The sequence below is a fragment of the Vicugna pacos genome, chromosome X, assembly GCF_048564905.1.
Source record: "Vicugna pacos chromosome X, VicPac4, whole genome shotgun sequence".
NCBI classification, from domain to species: Eukaryota; Metazoa; Chordata; class Mammalia; order Artiodactyla; family Camelidae; genus Vicugna; species Vicugna pacos.
Genome location: NC_133023.1, coordinates 76,608,720 through 76,631,537, shown reverse-complemented (window position 1 = coordinate 76,631,537; position 22,818 = coordinate 76,608,720). Strand labels below are relative to the sequence as shown.

Sequence of the window (22,818 nt, the reverse complement as noted above, 5' to 3'; positions counted from 1 at the left end):
TAATTATTAAGGCACCTCTTCACCTCTTGAGGTTGGCCTGATGGGAGAGAAATCATGTTTCTCCTTAATGCCACTATGAGAGAAAGAAGACCGGGCCAGAAGAGCCATAGGTTAGAGCTAGTGGCACTAATGATGTTCACACCCATCTGGAAGGAAGCAGGCAGGGGCAGGCCTAATGGGCAGTCTGACTGCTTGTGCTCTATATTTGGTCCTCTTAAAGGAGAAAAATGTAAAATTTTAGAGTTTCCATGTTTTAATTTCCTGGAATAAATTTGGTTATATGGTAGGGCTGTAGATTAGTAATTATCCAGAAGGGAGGATGAAATGTATTTTGTTTGTTTGATTTCTGTTTTTATTTCATCTTGAACATGTGAAAAATTAGTGGCTTTCTTAACTTTTATGGTTGACTACCCAGGCTGAAGTGTTTTAGAAGAGACAGGTAAATGTCAACGGTCTCTAGTGTTGTTGACACACTCAAACCAGTGCTCATATGTCATCTTTGTCTTAACTCTGAACTATGTATGTGAATAGACCTGGTACTGACAAAAAGAAATGCGTTTTGATATTTGCATTTTTCTAAACTAAATATACTGCTCTGCTAGGTAGGCTCTTTGCTTTGTTGGTCTACTGACCATTTTACAGCAATAAGCACATGCTATTTTTTCCCAGTAGACTCAGAAGTTCTAGCAAGTTCTCAAAGGGCAAATCGTATTATTCCTGTTGGTAGCAAACTAAGCAAAAACTAAGTCCCAGAAAACACCGCTTCTGAGAAATTCTCAAATATCATCAAGAAGAATAAATGGCTAACTTAGAAGGAAAAAACAGAGCTGTGGCAACATAACATTAAAGTACAATACTGCGGTAAGGGTAGAAAACGCATCTAAGGTTTCACCCTTGGTGCTCCGCTTTTTAAAAGCAAAAAGGTTGTGTATATCAATTTGCAGTATACTAAAATTGTGTTCAAAGTTTATTTCAAGTCACAGAAAATATACAAACTAAGACAACAGAATGAACTGATTTTGTTTTGAGAGGTGATGGGAGTCCTCCACCTGGCACCAATTTGAGTCATTCAAGGGTTAGGATGCAGAAGTCATCTTTTTGCAACGTTTCAACCAAGTTATGGAATTACTTTCCAGATTTGTTGCCAGGTATTTTTGAAAACCTGTAAGGAAAAGTTGGGAGAAAGCCATTAGAAGTGGAGACAAAGTTCTCTTCCCCAAACAGCAGGGAAAAAAGTTAAAGGTAGGGAAGGGAGGCTGTGCATAGGAGGACAACACCAGGGACAGATTTCTAAGGTGTCTGCCTCCTGCCTCCTCAAAGTAATCAGCTCTTACAGCAGTTTCTCAACCTCAGCACTACTGACATTTGGGGCCAGACAACTCTTTGTTATCAGGGGATGTCGTGTGCATTATAGGACATTTAGCAGTATCTCTGGTTTCTAGCCACTGAATGCCAGTAGCACACCATACCCCCCAAAACTGTGATAACCAAAAATGTCTCCAGACATTTCCAAATGTCCTGTAGGGGGCAAAACTGCCTCTGGTTGAGAACCAGCGATCTAACGGCGATGCTGTATAAGTTTGTCAGTGATAGCAGAGATGGATCACAGCCAGCAATGTATAGGATGGAGGGAGAGCCAACCTTCTGGCTACAGTATGCACAAATACCAGCAAATGCACATTAAAACCTTGCCTGCATAAAACTGCATAGAACTACATACCCACCACACACACATATCAATGCAGGTTTTAAAATAATGGTGAAAGGTAAATAAGGTCTGTAGTCTACTTAACAATAATATACTAATGTCAATTTCTTCATTTTTCACTACAAACCAAAAAGGTATTATGTCTACTAACTTCCCAAGATGTTATCATTAGGGGAAGCTAGGGGAAGGGTACACAAGGCTCTTTGTACTATTTTTCCAACTTGCCGTGAATTTTTAATATTTCAAAATAAAAGGTAAAACAAACAAAAAACCTCGCTTTCTGGTTTATGTGCAAGGTTTTGAAATGAGGTATCTTATAAGCAAGAATATACAATGACACAAAGAAAGAACTTTCAGAAACATTTCTACCTGTACTATCCCAAAACACAATTTCCCCATATTGTAGGGAATGCCTTCTCTGGCATAAATAAATCAGAAAAAGTAAAAGAGAGGAAGAGTTTTCAAAAAATCTATATTCCTATGAATATAACAGATAGTCTATACTTTTACTGAAGAAAATAGAATGCCTTGGGTATCTGGACTAAAAAGTTAAAGTACTGGTCATACTGAAAGTCTATCCCCGTCCATCTATGACTGCTTCCCATTGAAGTTCAGTCATTTAAAGTTGAGATACAGATACAATGCATATTTCCAGTTTGGATGTTTTAATGTTACAAATAAGGATTCAAGTACAATATATTTAGTAAAGACGGCTAGGTTAGTGTAAATGAGTTCACTGTTACATGATGATACATAAATGGGAACTGTAAGAAAGATGGAGAAAAAGTAGAAATTCAAAATGTGATATTGCAGCTGATATTGGTACAATGAAGATTTTTAAACTGTTTTTAGAAAACAGAATTGTTTATAAAATATAAGATGTTGGGGAAAAATTTTAAAAAGAAACACCAATACACGTAATCTAGTTAGGTCTCACACGATTATGTTCCTTTTTATCCAACTGATGAGCAAGAAAAATAAGGGCAGCAGTGTAGAGCAACCTCTAAAATGTACAGGGACTGATGGGGATGGTGGACATTCACTGCCTTAAATTGTGTGCTGTAGCAGTTTAACCTCAAAATACTCAAAGTAAAATAAATACTGGAAACTCAAATGTTTATACATTCTATTGAACTTGTTTGTATATTCCACTTTGATGGGATAGTTTGGAAGAAAATAACAACTGATTCTAGGAAGGATACATACCAAACTATATTTAGGGGTTATGTCTGGGGAATGAGGTTGAGGAAGCAGAGCTTTTACCCTAAACTTTCTAGATTTCTGTATTTTATTAATATCATTAGATTGACCATGTGTCACTTTTGCCACCAGGAAAGGTTACATTGGATTACAATCAATTCAACAACTGAACAAATGCCTATTGCCTTCCCCTGCTGTGATAGGGGCTGAACTACTGAAGGGTGAAGGGTCTAGCCAAGAGGGCAGGCCTCAGAGAGTCTTGTTGGTTAAGCCTGAAAGCATATACCAAGTGCACAAGGAGCCTGTCTGACTCAGGCAGAGTTAAGTCTGCTCACCTTTTAAGGCGCTCCAGTAGATTTCTGAATTTGTTCCTTTAAGATCAGGATACTCTGCCTCTGCTCAGGAGGCAGCATGGCGATCTGGTCTGCAGTTAGTTGAAGAACTTGCATAATCAAAGCAGCCTGTGCAGAGGAAAAAAAAAGGTAGTGAGTTTTAATGACGGCAGCTAAAAAACACCACCACCAGCTTCTGTCCAAAAAGGAAGGAGAGTTCACTCACAGAACACAGTAGGCCAAACAAAACAGAATAAAACAAAAGAAAGAAAAAACCAAAACCAGCTGGTAAGAAAAGGCACAATGAAAAGTAAAAGTACAACATTACCTCAGATTAGAAGACTCAAAACAGACACCTTCATGAACCCCAAATTCTTGCTGACTAAGATGGTATCTGTGAGTCCTGGGCAGTCTACAGTTTTTAATTCTGTTTTGAAAGTGTCTCCTTTTCACAAGTTTTGGCCTTTCCATCAGATATGATGAGCTCCCCACAATGGTCAAATATAGAAACAAAGATATACTCACAGGGACCTGCTATCATTTTTAGGGATAAGGTAGAAGCGGCAGGAAGAAAGGGATTTGAATTTCCAAGTCAATCAGGACTGCGCACACAAAAATCTATTGGCAGATGTCTGAAATGTAAGATAAGCTGCCGTTCAAATACATCCATTTAAGAATTTTAGAAGCAGGCCCATAGGTTTTCAGGTAACAAGATCATAAAGAGTTCTAAGTGTAAACATTACTTCCAAAGGGACTGAAGACCCAGGACCTCCGCATGGTAACCGAAAAGAGGACGCCAAAAGATTTGTGCATATGGAGGCAGCTGGACAGCATTGCTTACCTTCTCATGGTCCTGTGGAGTGACCTGGTTCTGGCCAGGACTGAAGCCACCAGGCTGGCCTCCACCCTGAATGCTTGCTCCTTGCATGCCTGCTCCCTGCATGACTGGGACCTATGTGCAGAGAGAGAGATGAGGAGAGATTTTCAGTACTTCTCATTTAGATAACCAGAATCCAGTAATAACAATGTGAAAAAATATGATCTAATTATGGATAGGAGTAAAGAGAGCAAATAAATGACTCTGAAGATCATTTCCTACTGTCAGCAACAGCAGAAGGCAGGGTTCAGCCAGAGATCAACTAGCAAGTTAGACACTTTTGCTTACAACAGCTCCAGCATCATCAACACATATCACACAGCACAACCGGATACCATCAAATCCAGCAGAATTCAGCCACATAAGCACAGGGAAAACTGAGAGCATCCCGGAAACTAGCACTCAGTGGAAACAGAAACGAAAGCTGAGAGTCTAGAATAATGTATGCTGCTCCTCTGGGGAAGCTACATTCATAGGGACACCCCCTACCTCTAGTTCAATCAGAGATAGGTGGTTCGTCCCAAAGGGCCTTAACCCACAAGTAAGGCAGAGATGAAAGCAGAAGGGAAGGCCTCTGGGGAAAAGATTGCTATTAGCCCAACATTTGCTTTTTATAACTTTCCACACAGAATATGCAGCAGGAGCTTTCTGCTAACCTCAGACCAAGAAACATGACTGACCTGAGTTAACAAAGTACAGTGGCATCATGCTTATTGGTACTTAATATGTTGTTTGATAGGTTCAAGCTTTTGAGAGATAACCAGAATCCAAGGCACGGGCCTCAGAGCACCTAGACTAATTGTTAAAAGGTCCCTATGCTGCAGCTGTGTTCACACTCAAAGCATTCACCCAGAGCTTAGGTGGTACTACTATTAAACACAAATTGTTAACAAACATGTTACCTGCTTCCCCAGCAGATGAAAAGCAGCAAAGCATAAAAGAAATGTGGATAAACCATTAGGAGCAGATAGCATGACAGCAGCGTGAAGAGCAAGGTGACAGCCTGACAGCAAAGGAGACCAGAAACCAAAACAGAAGACAACTATGCTTTCTATGACAGCATAAACAATCATGGGTACATTTAATCATGACCTCGAGTAATCAGAAATGATTAAAATCATTTTTTGGTATCCTGTTTAAGAAGAGAAGGAAGCACAGTACATTTTATATATTATTCTTTATTAAAGTAGCTTAAAACAGAATAGTTCTGTTATCTGGAACAATCATTTACATGCATTAACTCACTTCCCAAAGACACTAGCAACATGAAGCATTAGTACAGCTTTGTACAATTGCTGGAATATCATCACTTTCTGCTCTTCATCAATACTTAATCTGGAGACCCGTCTAAACCTTAATGATCTGTTACAGACCTGAAACAGCTATGAGAATAAACTTTTTGAAGCTTCAGTCAATACTAATTCGAGGTACTGTAATGTGATCTAACCATTTAATAACGGCCATTTAAAGTTTCCAAAAGAGCCTGTTCTGGGCAGACAAGTAGTAACACAGGTGACCACACATCCAGGTTTGCCCAAGACAGTCCCAGTTTATGCTTTTGCCCCACAGTAATTACTAGCAGCACTCTTCACTCTCAAACGTGTCCCTGTTTGGACAATAAGCTCCACAGTCACCCCAGTAATACGCCTTTTACCAACAAGTTTCCAATGAGGTGGACTGGAGTTAAATTTAAAATCTAATTTAAAACTATGAATTAAGGATATACTGTTAAGTAAAAAAACAAGGTGCAGAACAGTTAAAGGAAGGAAAAATAAGAATATATGTATATTCATATTTGCAAAAATAAGTATATATATATTATTTGCTAGAAAGATACATTAAAAAAATCTAATAAAAGAGATTATCTACAGGAGATGGGGTCATGGGGAGACAGGTAGAGGGGAGATAGTGGAGTTCTTCCTATCTTTTATACATGAGTGAATGTATTTTATATATTTATTTATAACTGAACATATTAAACAATTTTGAAAAGGTTTGAAGATAAAAGTTGTTTTCTCTACCTGAGATCTAATTGGTCTTATAGAATCTGCTAATAAAAACTATAATAATCCTAATACTAAGGAGTAATGAGTTCAAGTACTAGCAGAGATAAAGGAGCAAGATGTTAACCAGAAATGGTCTTCCAACCATTATTTTCAACATCTTTCTCCAAAGAATTATTGATAGAATTGCATAAGCACATCATGCGGTTATTTATCTCCCCAACTAGAATACAAGCCCCAAGGGGGCAGAGACTTGGTTTTCTTCACACTGCTATATCACCAGTACCTACAGCTCTGTCTGGTACATAGTAGGTGCTCAATAAATATTTGTTGAATATTTTAATTATGAGGCTACTGACCAGAGGGCACAATAAAAATCAAGCCCATGAACACATTTTTTAAAAAGTAAAACTTGAACAAAAAATAGAAAAGTGTTATTCTATGCATACCAAAAACCATATTCATATTTCATATTAAAGAAGGGGGACAGATACACATATACACATACACAACGTGCAGAGAACAGGACAGATTAGGACAGTGGAAAAAACAGTGGGTTCTATTCTTTGCTCTGCCACTTTTTAGCTGTGTGAATTTGGACAAGTCACCTGAATTCTTGGGTTTCAGTTTCCAAACCTATAAAATAAGAGAACTGGATAACTGACCCATTCCATTCCAGCTCTGACAATACAATTCTCTCTCATACACACACACACAAAGGGGAGTAAGGCACAGAAGCATGTGGGAGAGAGAAGAGAGAAGTGCACAGAGGAAGGAGGAAGTCACACAGAGGAAAGAGGAAGGTGGAGGGGCTAGAGGGAAACAAAGGTGCTAGCAGCAGCAACAACAAAAAAACCTCACAGGGAAGAGACACACGTACCACCTTCCCACAACCAACTGGACGGTAAAAATGATGGAAGTGACAAGACAATCATAGGCCACCATATACACAAAGCTGGAGAGAGCCAAATAAAGAGAAAGAAGAGATGAGAATTCAGATGCACAGGTTTTAGTGTGCGCATTAGTAAAGTGCCTTTCATACGCCACTGTTCACTTAGGCTTTGGGATGAAAGTAAATTAAAATAGATTTCTGCAAACCTAATATTATCTAAATGACCACTGATAGTTCTTCATATGCTCCAATGTAGTGGTTCTTAGGGTTACAAATTAGAATCACTGGGGGAGGTTTTTAAAATTATCCATGCCTAGATTCTACGATGTGCTTTCTATTCCCTAAAATCAGGGACTCTGCTCTGAATGGGATTTGAAACTGTGGGACAAGGTTACTCTTTTGGACTATAATCCTGGTGATCAGAAAATCACCACCCGGAGGGACAGATAAACTAAAGAGAGATCCTAATCTTCCCTAACAAGCTGAGAAACAGCCCAAATCAGAAAGCAGTAATAATCAGCCTCAATAATCAATTCCTGAATAGATCAAGATTTCACATAGAAGCCAGAAGTGAGTGTTACACATACCTGTCTGGATCCCTGGGGGCCAACTGCACCCATGTTAATTGGATTGGGACCCTGGATTCCACTAGGTATGGGGCCTCTAGGGCCTGGGACTGGGCCCCTTGTATCCATACTCCTGGCCTCCATCCCTCTGACTTCCATTGCACGGGCCTCCATCGCGCGGGCCTCCATTGCACGGGCCTCCATCGCACGGGCTTCCATTGCACGGGCCTCCAATCCTCTAGCATCTAATCCTCTTGCCTCCATGGCTCGGGCCTCCATCCCTCGTGCATCCATGCCTCGGGGATCTCTTCCGCCTATTTAAAAAAAAAAAAAGTGGCAAGGAAACCACTGTGTAGTTACTCACCTTTACTGCAAGAAGAACCAATGACCAAAGAAAGATAGAAATCTATTCCTCCAGTCACATCTCCCCCCAACTACATGAGACTGCTTTCCCTCCTCAATTTCTCAGGTTTGCAGATAAACCTAAAAAATGCTTGCCAACCCTACTGCCCCAGCATTCTGTATCCCAGATTAGAGCCTAAGAGAGCGGGTTCATCGTGAGCCCACAACTGCCAGTCAGCCTTGTGACGTGGTTTCCCCTCACCTCTGCCATCCAAGGGTGGACCCCTCTGATCTAGCATGGGTCCTCTTGGCTCTGCCATTAGAGGTCTGGGCTCAGCTAATGGCCCTCCCCTCATCTCATGTGGGGGTGGGCCACGGCTGTCATGGCCAGGGACATGGTGCATGGGCGGACCCTGATGAGGTGGTCCCAGGTAACCTCTAGAGATGGAGAAAAAAATGTTATATTTCAAAACAGAACAAAACAACAAGAAAAAAGTGTCAACCAGAAGATCAGTAAGTAAAAATCAGACAAAGAACTGATGCAGACATCAGTCTAAAGATGCTAAGAGAATAACACCAAACAGGTCGAAGAAAAGCTATGGAGATGTAAATCCATGTATTCCAGAATTTCATATTTGGTCGGGGCACTCAAATTAAGGAGGAAGTAGTGGATATCCATTATATGTAATGAATACGCGGTATGGTGCTGAAGAACATGGGTTACCGTATGGATTCAAATCTAGGCTCTGTCACTTCACAGCTGATTGATCTTAGGCATGTTTGCTTAACTTCTCTATGCCTTGGTTTCTTCATCTGTAACATGGGACCGATATTAGTATCAATCTGCCAGGGGTGTTGTGTGGATTTAATGAGATGATCTCAGTGAAGCACTCAGAGCAGAATCAGAGGCATAATCCCTATTAATATCAATTATTATGATTATCACTGTCATCAGTGTTCCTACTACCAATAAGAAATGTATGTTTTTCCTGTTCAGATATGTGTTCCAATTTCTGAAGATGGAGTAGCAATGGTTAGTTCCAAATGACATGCTCAGCTACATGGTTCTGCCCAGGAAGTGCTTAGTCTTGGACAGCAGCCAGGAACATTTATCTTCTGAAGCAGGCAAACAGGTCCAACTGGTACGAAGAGACTTTGTTCTCAAAGCAAGGGAAAACTCTGATTCCTCCAAACTGTTCCTTCTGTGTTAGTGCTTACCTAGGCTCTACCTCTCCAGTTACAGAAAGTAAAGTGCCTCCGCGTGGGTCATTTGGAGCGTCTCCTAACAGACCTCGAGGAGTTGGGACATTGGCAGGCAAGGGGCCACGCTGCATAGCTGCTCTGGGGTCTTGCATCGGCACTGACAGGGAAACAAACGGGGAGTTACTGCTGTGAAGGACACATGAGGACACAAGAAATGACTCTATATTCCGTGGACGATATCATTCAGACACCTTAGAGTGGGTGAGACCTCACCACAGCAGACTCCTCTTGCAGCTCAAGAAAGGAAGCAGGGTGGAGGCAGAATCTGTGCCTTGTTAGAGGTATGGATGGAATTATATAAAGAGCAAACTGGGGAGCAACCTGCCAAGGACTAGCACTACAACCTCAACTTATGCTCCTGGTTTTCCTTATCATCAACCTTAGTTCAAGGACTGGAGTCTCAAAAGAGACGTAGGGTCTCGGCATATGTGAACACTGCCATGGCTCTGCAAGAACCTGCTGTCTCCTTACAGACTGCTATTCCATCCAAGCCTCCTGACACCAGTAGGGAGGCAGATGCCCGTATCATCCATGCTCTCTGCCCTGTGTGAAGAGGTCAAGCTTAGGCTTGTGGCCCCAGTAGGAACAAATTAAAAAACAAAAACCCAAAACACTACCCTTTTGGGTTCTGAGTGTGAGGGTGACTGCCAAGTAGCCCTGTCCTCTCAACGTCCCACCCTGAATACCGCAAGCAAAAGGAAACCCGCAGATCCAATGGGTACCTTGAACTCGCTCAATTGATGCAGGCCCGGCGGGTCCCACGGGCGAGTGCTGTAGGGTTCCTAGGTGAGCAGTAAGTTCAAAAGAAGAAAGAGCAGACACGTAAAATAGCTTGCACACACACGCAGAAGCATACACAGACAGACACTGGAGATTTACACATACAAGTTAAAAAGCCAACAGTTCGTTAGCTTGCCCTGGGCTACAAAACCTTCTGAAACCATGTTAGCTTCTTTGGGATCTGAAACTGTTTTGCTTTGATGAGACGACTTCCTAACATAAAACCTATGGGCCACTGATTTTATTTGGACAGTAATAACCAGCCACTTTCAATTTTCACCTCTGCTACCACAATTCCCCTTAAATCTCCTTGTGACTCTATTAAAAAAAGAAATAAAAACATAGAAAGGATGGTTCTGAATCTCTAGTTAGGCAAAGAACACAAGCATATTTTCATAAGCAAAAAATGAAAGCGATTGTACTGAACCTGGAAGGCAAGATTCATTCTGGAAACGCCCATAACAAAGTAGGGTAACTATTTTTGCTGTATTTTTAATGCACAAGAGTTTCTGTTATCAAAAAGTATCAAACGGAGGAATGCAGTAAATGAAGTTTACACAAGGAAAGAGAATATCACTCCTCAAGAAATAATCTGCCACTGCAAGTCTTCAATAAGTAACATCATGGCAACAGCAAACCAAGACTAATAAGATGACGAGGGCACCAACACTTAAAAAAAGGTGGTGGAAGGCAAGAAGAAGTATCTTCTTAAACATCTCATTGTCTCTTTTCACCATTACAAATGTGCGAAAGCAGCATGGATTGCAGGAAAAGCAAGACCGACTGGGTACAAATGGGAAGATTCTCGCTTCTTCAGCTGGATGCTAAAGGATAACTATAAAAGGAAACCCATTTCATTTTGTCTTTTCATGAAGACATCCTTGATATACCTTCAAAATTCAAGTCATTTCCCTTTGTTAACTTCTGACTGGAAAGGTGAAGATAACCATAGCAGGAAGGAAGATGTCTTGCGGAAGTGTGTATTCAACAGCTGAAGTTTGATTGATTTGATGGCTGGGGGAGAGGTAACGGTAGGACTGAACCCTAATTCCTTCTCACTGTTGCAAAAATAGTTTGGGGTACACACATGATCTGACAGTGGCGAGGCACAACAGCACAAAAGCATGGGCTGCTCAGATGAGGTGTTCGGACAAGAGCTTGTTCCACTGTCAACTGCCTGCCAAGATGATTAGTTTTGTCGCTTCAGCAACGAATCCCAGTGTACAAACCACAGACAAGGAGTACAGTGCACAGGCCTATATTTTTAGTATTGTGCTTTTAAAAAAAATGGGTTTTGCTTATAGACCATATGTTAATAAGAAGGAACTTAAGCTTCCCTATGCTTGTCCAAAGCAGTTCATTCTCATCGCAAGGACGCAGTGAATAAGAAGACATTAAAGAGCATTTTTGGAAGTTAATAGAAGCAGTTGTAGATTGACAGAAAAAGGATAGATTTTGGAGCCAGAGACTTGAGAATCTTAGTTCTGCCGCTTATTAGCTTATTAGGAAGAGATGATGAGTGCACCAAGCCCAGCCCATGTTACTCAGACACCAGCGTTTACTTACCATGTCCCCTTGAGGAAGTAACTCAAAACTCTGAGCTTCCAGCTCTTCACCTGAAAACTGAGGTGCTGCCACCTAACTCATGAGGCTGTTTATGAAAATTAAAGTGCATGGCCTCTAGGATGCACTCAGTTTTAACTATTAGTTCCTTTTCTCACTCTTTTTCTTCCTGATGTTGTTTTCAACCGAATCACTGCATTTTTTCTTCAAACTCCAGTAACATAGAGAAATAATGCAGAGATTTTGGAGTGGCTGCCGCTGTGGTGTCCAGTGCTACCGCCACAGTACAACATGCCCTTATCAAGCAGGCTTCACAGACTTCTGATCCCCTCCCAGTTTTCTCTGGGGTTTAAATTTAGTCTTCCACTTACCCAGCCACATATTACATGCTCATTAGTAAAATTCCTTACTCAGATCTCCGTAGAGGCAGAGAGAACGTGTCAGCAGAAGCATTAAACTATCAGAAAAGGTGGTATAAATTAAATAGAAACAAAGGATCCATTTGCTTTGTCATCAATTCTTGTAGAGCCGCGCTCTGAATCACTAGATAGAAATCGAGACGGTGCTGGCTGACAGAATTTTCTGCAATGATGGAAATGTTCTATATCTGCAATATCCAGTATGATATCCACTAGCCACATGTGGCTACTGAGCACTTAGACTGTGCCTAGTGTGAATGAGGAAATGCATTTTAGGTTTTACCTTATTTTAACTTAATTCAATTAATTTAATATTTAAATAGCCACGTGGGGTTAGTAGCCGCCATATCAGACAATGCAGATATAGAACCTTCACAAGTCTAGTCCACATTAATCAGACATTAGTATTTATTTACCTTGTCCCCGCTCCATGGACACTGGTCCACTTCCTGGCATTCCAACCTGGGCCTGCATTCCTCCTAGAAGATGAAGGGCAGGAAAGGAAGACATAAACTAGGACAGTGGGGAAAAAATATGGACAGTGGCTGAGTTAACAAATTTCCTCTTTCTGCCCAACAAGCAAAAACCTACAAAGGAAGATCAGAACTACCACTAAACAATGCAGTTATACAGGAGATGGAGTTTGGTAGTACATTTTAGGCTTTGGTGACAGAAGTGAGTTCAATAAGAATTCTTAATCTCATTGGTTACCAAAACCTTGGCAGGGAGTTCTGTAATACAGAACAATGGCAATTTCCCACGTAACTCCTCCCTCAGGAGGCAGTACTGTTCCCAGGGGATTTTATAAATGTGTGGGTACACTGTTTTAGTTGTGACAAAGACCATGGGGGCATGGCTGGCATTTTATGAGAAGCCAAAAAAGATACTAGTTTTCCTGCAACGTATGAGATAGTCCTGAAAAATCAGGAATTACTGTCTTGCAAAACCTTCAAACGTTTTGCTGATATGTGTGTATACATAAATATATATACACACATAGATAGATATATATCTGTGTATATATATATACACACATACACTGAATTTTCCCAAAATGCCAATACTAAGTAAAGTATGGTACTGAGTTTTGTTTTGTTAAGAACTTTACCAAGAGTTTTTATTTTCACCATTTTAGAAAATCACATCATCAATGCTAACAGTCCTTGTGGTATCTGAGTTGCCAAAACAACATACGTGAATCTGTCTTTTACTTTTATGGTATAGGTACAGATATCTGACTGCTATTTTTTGTTTTCCAGTGTAGGTGTGCTCAAATACTTGCATATTAAAAGTATTCTTTTACTGTGATTTCCTTTTAGTTCTCCTTTAGTATTATAGTTAGGGTACTATATTGAGTTTTTTTTTGAATCTGTGTTAAATATGCTATGTTATCTGTGCATTTCATTTTAGGGTAGTAAATGGTCACTGCAAAATACCTGTTACAAAAAGGGACCACCTGGTCTAACAGGGTTGAGAGTGACAGGTCTACTCTAACCAGTGGTGTATGATTGCTACACAAAGACTAATCATGTGTCACAAGTCCTTGTCTGGTCCTTCCTACATAGTAATTAATTCTCTTTTCTTCAAAGGAACAATATATGCTGCGAGTGGGGACAAAAGACAAGCTGAACTGTTTGTAGTTCATTAATACTCACCTAAAATACCCCAAGTACATGTCACATTCTCTTATCCCATTTAACATCCCAGGCAAGGATTAAGATCCTGAATCTGTGTTAGCCTACTAATGCCACTAAGTACTTGTAATTCTGAACTGGTCTGATAAAATTAACATATCCGTAGGCTTCCTCATCTATAAAGTGAGTAAGTTTGTCTAAACCAGTGTTTTCTTAGAACGTGGTCCCCAGACCAGCAGCATCAGCATCACCAGAAACTTGTCAAAACTGCAAATTCTCAGGGCTCTACCCTAGACCTCCTGAATTAGGAAGCCTAGGGGTGGAGACCATCAATCTGCGGCTTAATAAGCCCTTCAGGTGATTCTAATTCACACTAAACTGTGAGGTCCAAATGATTTCAAAGCTCTCTTCTATCCATAATATTCTATGATTTATTCAGACCACTCAGAAGGCATTCTGGGCATAATTGCTCATATTATACTCTATCACATAATGGCACTTTTATTTGTATGGGCTAGCTTTCCAGAAGTGAAATTGGTAGGTCAAAGTGTATATGAATTTTTAATTTTAATGTGAGGCTACTTTCTTAAAAGGCTGAAAAACTTCACATTTCTACCAGCAATATATACCACTCCCCACCAATACCAAGTGTCATCTCTAAAACTTTTGCTAGGCTGATGGGTTTAAATAAAGTGAAACCTCATTATTTAATATGCAATCCCCTGATTATAAATGAATGTTTTTGTTGCCATTTGAATTTGCTCTTCTATGATGTGCTCTTCTATGAAGCGCCTACTCATTTTCTTTGTCTACTTTTCTACTAGATTGCCCCCACCTCTCATCAACTGACAAAGAACTTTGTACAGGGTAGCTCAAAAATCTGTGAAGTTTTAATAACTTCAGAACTATAAATGCTAAAAACTCACAAAAAAATCACTTGAAAATTCACTTAAGTTCCTTCTACACTTACTTTCAACTTTTGTATTTATTAATTCCCTCTTCTTGATACCTTATTTTTTAAAAAATTATTTTTCTAATACTTTAGAACTAGTAAGTTCCTTTATTCTTTAATAATACAGGCACCTAAGGATATTCATTTTCCTTTAAGTACTGCTTTCACTATTTCCTGCACTTTTTTTGTATGAAGTGTACTACTTTTTGTTGTCTTTTACAAAATTTATAAATTTCTTTTTACTTCTTCTTTAATTCAAGGATTACACATGTTCCTTAATTTTTTTTTACATTTTTTATTGATTCATAATCATTTTACAGTGTTGTGTCAAATTCTCCTTAATTTTTTAAGTAAAGGTTTTTGTCACCTTTTAATTACTTATTTCTAACTTTACTGACATAATCGGAGAATACAGCCTCTAAAATCATTACATTTTAAAATTTGTTTTTATTTTATGGCTAAAAACATGGTCAAGTTTTTTTAAATGGGGGGAGTATGTTCTTTAGTCAAAAGATACAAGCCTCCCTCTATATATTAAATCAAGCTTATTGATTCTATTATTTTATTTCTCAACATCCTTATTTTTTGTCTACTACCACAGTGCTACTCAAAGTGTGGTCCACAGACAACAGTGATCCACACACTCTGTGTTAACAGTTTATGACAATGTTAAGTACAAAAATGGACAGCGGATGCTTAGAAACTCTTATAGCAACTTGACATTGCTATGACATCCAATTGCATGAAGTGCACTTGTCTCACTGAACAGGGTATAGGCTACTTTGGGTGTTTTTCGACTTATGTAATGAGCTGCATATGTCATGGGTTGCACACTTGTCATGTGTAATAGGACCATATTACAACTTGTGCTATTTTAAGGTAGGCTAGGCACCTGTAACACACAAAAATGTATAAAACCAAAATCTTTTTTCTTTCATTGAAAGGTAATTTAACTAATTCTATAGGATAAGTGAAAATCGTAGTTTGCTGAATTTTATTCCCTGTCAATTTAGCCCTTTAGACTGGTTCCTCTATAAAACAGAACATTTTAAACTCATATGACTCCCCATGAGTTGTGTTGTAGTCAATCTAACCCAGATTAGATAAATTAACAAGAAACACGTTTGCTGCATAAAAAAACTTTAAATACTAATATACATCATGCATTCATAAAGGTGTTTCACATGGGGAATAACTATCTCACTTATAACTTCTTTAGTTACGACTGTTGAATGACAAAAAGCTACAAGTGTAATAGAAATACTCTATTAATACCTATATATATACTTTTACTGAATATATATAGTTTTTAAAATTATTTTTTTCCTTTTATTGTTTGGTCTAATGATATTTCATGAAATCCAATTTTATGTTTGTTAAATATAGCAACAAATGTGATCAGGTATTTTGTTTCTGTTTTCCCCCCTCCCATGTGCTTTTTAACCTAAACTGACAGTCTCTGGGTTCCAATGGGAAAATTCAGGCCATTCACATTTAGCAGAATAATGACTATACGAAATTCTATTCCTTCCACCCTAACTGTGTTTATTATTACCCCACAATGTCATTTCCTTTTCTCTGTATTCACTGGCTTGGTCTAGTTTCCATTTATTCTATTTTTCCCCTCAGTAATTTGGAATTTTACTGTACTTTTCCAATCTACTGTCCTTTCCCCTGCTCTCATAATCAGATATATAGGATTTGTACATAAAAAAAAATCAACTATTTCCTCCAACTAGGATATATACTTCCTAGTTACATATTAATTTAATATCAAGATCTCATTGCCACATAATAATTTGGCTACACCATGCCATTTGCTGTAACAAAACTTTAGCAAAATACCAAAATGATGAAGACTCTAAATAAAACGTACCTCCAGGAGCTAAGGAACCAGGGCCAGGTCCTGTTACAGTGGCTGGTATCTGCCCTGGTGCTGCAACTCCAGCCTGCAGAGATGCTTGCATCAGAGGAGGTGCGCCATTGACATGTATTCCACTCTGACCAAGACAAAAAGCAGAGTATGCCTCTGTGGAGACTCAGTACACAAAGTCTATGATCTTAAAGAACTCTTCAAATTGACACTCCCAAATATTCTACCAAATATCTTTTTCCTACAGCATGTCTTCTGCAGCATTAGATTTAAACATACTTTGAACAGAAGTTGCAATACACACGATGAGCCTGGTTATATAGAACATGGTTAAGATGGACCATATTCTAAAAGCAGAGACTGACAAGGCTTACTTGTGTAGTGAGGCCATATACAGCCTCAAGACCAGGGCCTGGCAATTAAGAGTTAAAAAAAACAAGATTATACTGTATAGCACAGGGAAATATATACAAGATCTTATGGTAGCTCACAGAGAAAAAAATGTGATAATGAATATATATATGTTTATGTATAACTGAAAAATTGTGCTCTACACTGGAATTTGACACAACATTGTAAACTGATTATAAATCAATAAAAAATGTTTAAAAAAAAGTGCTGATCCCAAGGAGAGATTAGGACTTTTTAAATAAAGGAACTGCTGGCAGCCTACATTTTTAAGATCAAAGTTATTTCATTTGACCAATCTTTTCTCATCCAGGTCCTCAAATATAATTCTGGGTTGAGGGAATGTAAAAAAAAAAATTAATGCTACATTAAAACTCCTGGAGGGAAAGGGAATGTTATATTTTCATCTGTGTATTCCCAAGAAAACTGAGCAGTACCTTGGAACAGAAAGACCTCAATAAATAATAAAAGCTAAATTATACACACACACACACATATATAATCACATATATTCTCCGAGAACACAAACAAATCTCTAAAACAGAAAAGAGGAAATGCATAGGGAGGTGATTAAGAGAAAAACAGGCTACAAGGTCAGACAGAACCAGGTTCAGATCCTGGATCTGCCACTTATGATTGTTATTTTTGGAGCAGTTGATCTCTCTGGGCCTTAATTTATTTCCTTCCTATTTCTGAAAAATTATTCACTGAATCAGTGCAGGGGTTGGCAAACTATGACCCATGGGCAAAATCTGGCTCATTGAATGGCTTCATAAATAAAAGTTTAATTGACACACAATGATGCACAATTGTTTATGTATTGTCTGTGGCTCACTTCACATTCCAATGGCAGAATTGAGTAGTTTAGACAGATCCTATGGCCTGCAAAGCCAAAAAATACTGTCTGGCCATTTGGAAGATGTTTGCTGACCCCTACCTTAAATTAAACCTTTGTATGAGCTATTCAAGTTGTCTACCTCTGCCAATCTAACAGGTGAAAATAGTAGCTTATTGTACTTGTCCACATTTATCTTATTTTGAGGTTGAACATTTTTCATATATTTAATATATATTTGTATTTCTACTTCTATGAACTGTTTATGTCCATTGCATAGTTTTCTACTGGGTTTTTGGTAATTTGCTTACTAATTTATAGGAGGTCTTTGTTTTTTATGAAAAATTCCAGATATATAAATTGGATAGAGAATAAAATAAGCACACAGCTTAGAAAATAAATTATATATACAATTGAAATCTTCTGTATGGTCTTTCCCAATTGCATCCTGTATCCCCTTCTTAGACAATCACTTAAGAACTCTAAGAGACGTTTTGAATTTGTATGTAAATCATTACATACTGAACATACACTTTGCAACTCATTCAACATGTTTTTGGAGGTATGTACAACACATATATCCTGTATTTTGGAATACTTTCACATTCATCTATTTTCACTTCTGTATGGCATTATGTTTTTGAGTTATCTGTGTTGATACCATGTATCCTAGTTCATCTTAACCACTATATGGAATTATATTTTTGAAAGTCATTCACAGTGACACATGTAGTTTATTTAATTGCTGTATTTCATTGGATAAATATACCACATTTTCTCCATTTTCCACTGTTGTACATTTAGGATGTTGCCAATTTTTCACCACTACAACGTGGCAATAAACATTCTTGAACATAACTAAAGGGCTCTTAAATCATCAGTCTATTGCCCATTTGTCCATCATGTGTGTGGCAAATACTTTTCCCCAATTTGTCATGTCTTTGGTATTTCTTTCTTTTTCTCTATACAGAAAATTTTCAGTTTTCATATATACCAATTTTTCATGTCTTCAGGGTTTTGTGTCATACTTGGAAAATGAGCTTTACTTTTTTCATCGGTAAGAATGGAATAAAGAGTGCCAACCTCATAAAACTGCTATAAGTATTAAATGAGATAATATATATGGAATAACAAAAGTGTCAACCACAGTGCCATGCATGCACATACACATAAAATCAGCTTATAAAAAAGGGCATAAAGGAAGGATCTTTGTTTTACAAACGTGGCATTGAACCTGTATTCATTCAGATGTCATGTACTTTGCAAACTTGTTAACTGCTTTTATGCCTGGAAATTGAAATTATCATCTCTGGCTTCTGACCATCCTTCTTTCAATATATCCTCCTAAAATGACAATAACATTCTAAGACACATTAAAAAAATATTAAGGCATAATAAAGTCCTACCAAAGACTGGGCCTGAGGGGCCTGAGGATTCTGCTGGTTCATTGACACATTGGATCCCGAGCCAGGTCCGGTGCTGTGGACTGTCTGAGGGTTGCCTGCAATCAGCGTTGGGATATTTGTCTGGCGATGTAGAATTTTCTAAAAAGTGAAAAGACGAATCTATACGTTGTCTGTTTCTACCCTACTCAAGGTATACCCCAGCATTTCCATACAAGAACCAGAAGCACTCACCAAGGCAATTTCTGGATCCACAATTCTCATCACTACTTGTGCTTGTAGCAAAGCATAAGCCAGTTGAGGGTTCTGAAGCAACATGTTCCGTGCTTCCTGGGGACTATTCTGGACACAGAGCTGAGAAGACAAAAAGGTTCATCATTAGGTTCAGTACTTATTATTTAGAAATTGATAGTGATTTAGAGCCATTCCCATCTGAGAAACGTATTATTCAAGAGGCTTTTAAAGCTATTCTCAGTTTTCATGTAGCAATAAAATCTTAGTCACGGTAGGCAAGAGAAGGAAGAGGCATTTCAAATACCATAATACCATCATAATTTAGGAAAAAAGCCACATTTTAACATCTACATTTGGTATCTATGGGCCATAAAACCCCAGCCAGATTGTATAGGTGTGTTTGTGTATAGAAAATGGAAAGCTCTTTGCACGAAATGTAAAATACACTGTGCATATATGGATACTCAAGGTGCCAGAAATGTTGGTCAAGAGGCACATATTCTATCTGAGCTCAGGGAATCATTTCCATTAACTGATCAACGAACTCTGAAAATCTGATGTGATTTCATTTATCCATAACCTAATGCCTCCTCCCACCTTCATTTGTTTCATCAACTCAAACATCTGCTCTGGTGGAAGACTGGCAACTGCTTTGCTAATGGACTCAGGGGCATCCTCAGGACTGATGGTCTCTCCATAAGGTGACTCGATGACAGGGGCACCAGTGCCAAGGCCTAATGGGGAAGAAAGTACCAAAATGTTAAGGAGGCAAAATAAAGAGCTAAATCATTTCAAGTATCTACTCTCCCAGGTTTGCTATAAGGGCCTGTTGATAACTTTAAATTTTCTGGAGCTGAGAAATAAGTGATTTGCGAGTCTCTTATTTCTGTGGAGGAAGATTAGAGTGTATTTTCTGCTCTTAGAGGAAAGCTTGACCCAGGATCACACAGGTGAATGATGTTAACCTAAATTACGGACTAGGCATATCTATTTCCTTTCATAAGTCATTTCAGAAGCAAAAGACTTTTTTTAAACCATGTTTTTGGTGGCCGGAAGTAATTAGGCTTGTTTATTTTACTTTTTAGAGGAGGTACTGGGGATTGAACTCAGGACCTCTGTTTGCTAAGCATGTGCTCTACCACTTGAACTATACCCTTCCCCCAAGAAGCAAAAGGTTTTATTTAAAAAATTTTTCTAATTTCAAAATGGAATTCCTGGATCTATTTATTACCTTATGAAAAAAGCCACGAGAATGCCTTGGTATTCCCACCAGTTATACATCTGGCAACATAATCACAGGAACGGCAAACACTAATGACAGACATAGTTAGCACTGCTAATGGCTTGGTGAGCCTGTAATTCATCTTCAACTGGCAATCAGCTCCTTGGCAACAGGTGGACTTAAGTCAACTTTACCTTATTTTTCTAAGATAAACACTTTCCTAGTGTAGGTACCTCACGTGGGTCAAAGAAAGAAGCTGTATGGCTAATAAGCATTTTAGCAGATGCTAAAGGTCTCAGAAGTGGAAATCTTCATTGTTACATCTTAACTAATTCATGTTGCATACAGCTTGGGTTTATACTCACTCTTCAGCTCTTCTTTGTTCTTTTCACTGGCAGCATTGTCCACTCGAAGTGCTCTCCCACTGAATTCACGTCCATTTAGGTTTCGCATGGCACTAAGTGCTGTCTCCTGGTCTTGGTATTCACAGAAGCCATAACCCTTTGGCTTTCCTGTCTCCCTATCATATACCAACCTAGAGAGCAAAACTAAGTATCAGGCACAAATGTTACATACACACAGGGTTGCCGCCGACATTGCCACATTCTAAATTTGTTACACTGTTAAGACAAATAACCTTATCTTTCCGTCTCACTGGAATATTTTTTACACATCTTTTTAAATGAAAAAGTATTTATCTTTTAGTAAAAATTAATGTGAATTGCACGGTATGTGAAATACATCTCAATAAAGCTGGTATAAACAAAGAAAGAAAAAAGAATGTGTGTGAGAAGTCACCAGCAAAAACCTTTTATAACTAAGGGCCAGATTTATGGTGATTTTTCAAGGAACTTCCACCAAGTAATAAAAGGGAATCTCACCTGAAACTAACAACAGGTCCAACCTCAGAAAAGATGTCCTTTAATTGCTCTTCAGTAGCCTCATATGGGATGTTCCCCACTAAATAAGAAAATAGATAACAAACCAAAATTCTGAGTTTGTAATCTAGATCTTTAGTGAGAAAGTATCTACATATATCACTGAAAATGTAATGACTGGTTCTAATACAGTGTTCATCCAGTCCTGGTTCCACGGTACTCTGTTAGACAAGATTTCAATCGTGTCTGCTGACGTTAATTACAAGAGAAATAAACCGCTGAGATTAAACAAAAAAGGTGTAGGCACTTCTAAGTATTAGTTCTCAGATGGATCTGACATGTGTTAGATTGTCCTTAATTATGTTGAAAATAAATATTTAGGCACTGGTATTCACCCGAAGGTCTGCAAGTCTTATCAATTACTAAAAATGTCAATATTATAATTTTAAAAACCACCTCATACGTCCGTATTTCCACATATACACACACTCAAAGAGAATGACCATGAATGTAGTGGAGGATGTTTAAAAATTATTCTTAATTGTTTTGTCATGTCCCTTCTAGAAGGTGCTTTAAAATCACCACACATACTTAAAAAAAAAAACTTATTTCGGCTGAAAAGATTACTCAGAATCGATTCAATCCTCTTTAAAATTTCTTTGACGTCGTCTTAATCGCTCATTCATTCATTCATTTACAATCCACCTTAAGACGCCAGGTAGCCGCTACCACTAACGACGAAATAAAACGTAACGGGTAAAAAGCAGAGGATGAAAGTCTCTATGAGAGGGCAGGGAATTGGACACAAGGCTCTATACCCTCATCACCTAACCTATATTCTGGGACAGGGGGTGAGAAATACTATGGGACATTTGCCATGAGTCCTCGCTTCTAGATAATAATTGAAGCTCATGAAAGGAGAAACGCATAGAAGCTGAACACTAGTTTAACTTCCTCAGTCACGTCGTGGAAAGGGGGCGAGACCTCGGACGAAGCGGAGCATCACTTTGCCCACAAGTCCACCAGGCTGGCCGCCCCGCAGGATAGGCAGGTCGAGCTGCAAGCCCGACCCATCACCGGCTCCCGCGGCGATTCGTGAAGTGTAGGGGGGCATTCCCCGCTGCTCCCTGTCTTTTTTCTGTCCCTCCCCGATGCTTGGCTTCACCGAATTCCTCTCACCGAACACCGAACGTAGAGAACGATCCACCGCAGGGTCTCTCACAGTCAAACCCGCCATCGTTCTCTTCTGGCGGCTTCCGGTGCGCCAGAGCCCCCTTCCGTACGGCGCGTGAGCTGGAAGCGCCTGGGCCAGACGGACGCAGGCCCCTTCTCCGGCGTCATTCCGTCAGCAGCCGGCGCGTATTACGTCCGCGAGGGCGTGAGCCCCGTTCCGGCTGGGCTCCTGCCTGAGAGTAACTCCGTTCCGAGGTGGAG

The 22,818-nt window shown here is 39.1% G+C and overlaps 1 protein-coding gene across 2 annotated transcripts; it reads right to left on the bottom strand.

Moving 5' to 3' along the window:
- Positions 1-954: 954 nt before the first annotated feature.
- CSTF2 (cleavage stimulation factor subunit 2) lies at positions 955-22,744 on the bottom strand. Of its 2 annotated transcripts, XM_072956690.1 has the most exons (15): positions 22,564-22,744; positions 21,388-21,466; positions 20,872-21,041; positions 19,882-20,018; positions 19,285-19,404; positions 19,054-19,191; positions 16,408-16,531; positions 12,362-12,424; positions 9,906-9,965; positions 9,139-9,280; positions 8,183-8,358; positions 7,600-7,892; positions 4,082-4,192; positions 3,244-3,369; positions 955-1,162 (listed from the first exon to the last, which is right to left on the bottom strand). In XM_072956690.1, the coding sequence occupies exons 1-14, from the start codon at positions 22,619-22,621 to the stop codon at positions 3,247-3,249; spliced, it is 1,794 nt and encodes a 597-aa protein (XP_072812791.1). In that variant the 5' UTR covers positions 22,622-22,744; the 3' UTR covers positions 955-1,162; positions 3,244-3,246. The 2 variants fall into 2 exon arrangements, with proteins under 2 accessions (XP_072812791.1, XP_072812792.1); XM_072956691.1 differs by lacking the exon at positions 9,906-9,965 and having other exon boundaries at positions 22,564-22,742.
- Between the last annotated feature and the right edge of the window lie 74 nt (positions 22,745-22,818).

Bases quoted from the DNA above. Each gene is read 5' to 3' on its own strand.
- CSTF2 (XM_072956690.1), bottom strand. From the start codon at position 22,621: ATGGCGGGTTTGACTGTGAGAGACCCTGCGGTGGATCGTTCTCTACGT. The intron at 20,019-20,871 runs GTGAGTATAAAC...CTTCCCCATTAG, and splicing joins GAACAAAGAAGAGCTGAAGA to GCCTTGGCACTGGTGCCCCT. The intron at 4,193-7,599 runs GTATGTGTAACA...CTCTGCACATAG, and splicing joins GCCCCCAGGGATCCAGACAG to GTCCCAGTCATGCAGGGAGC.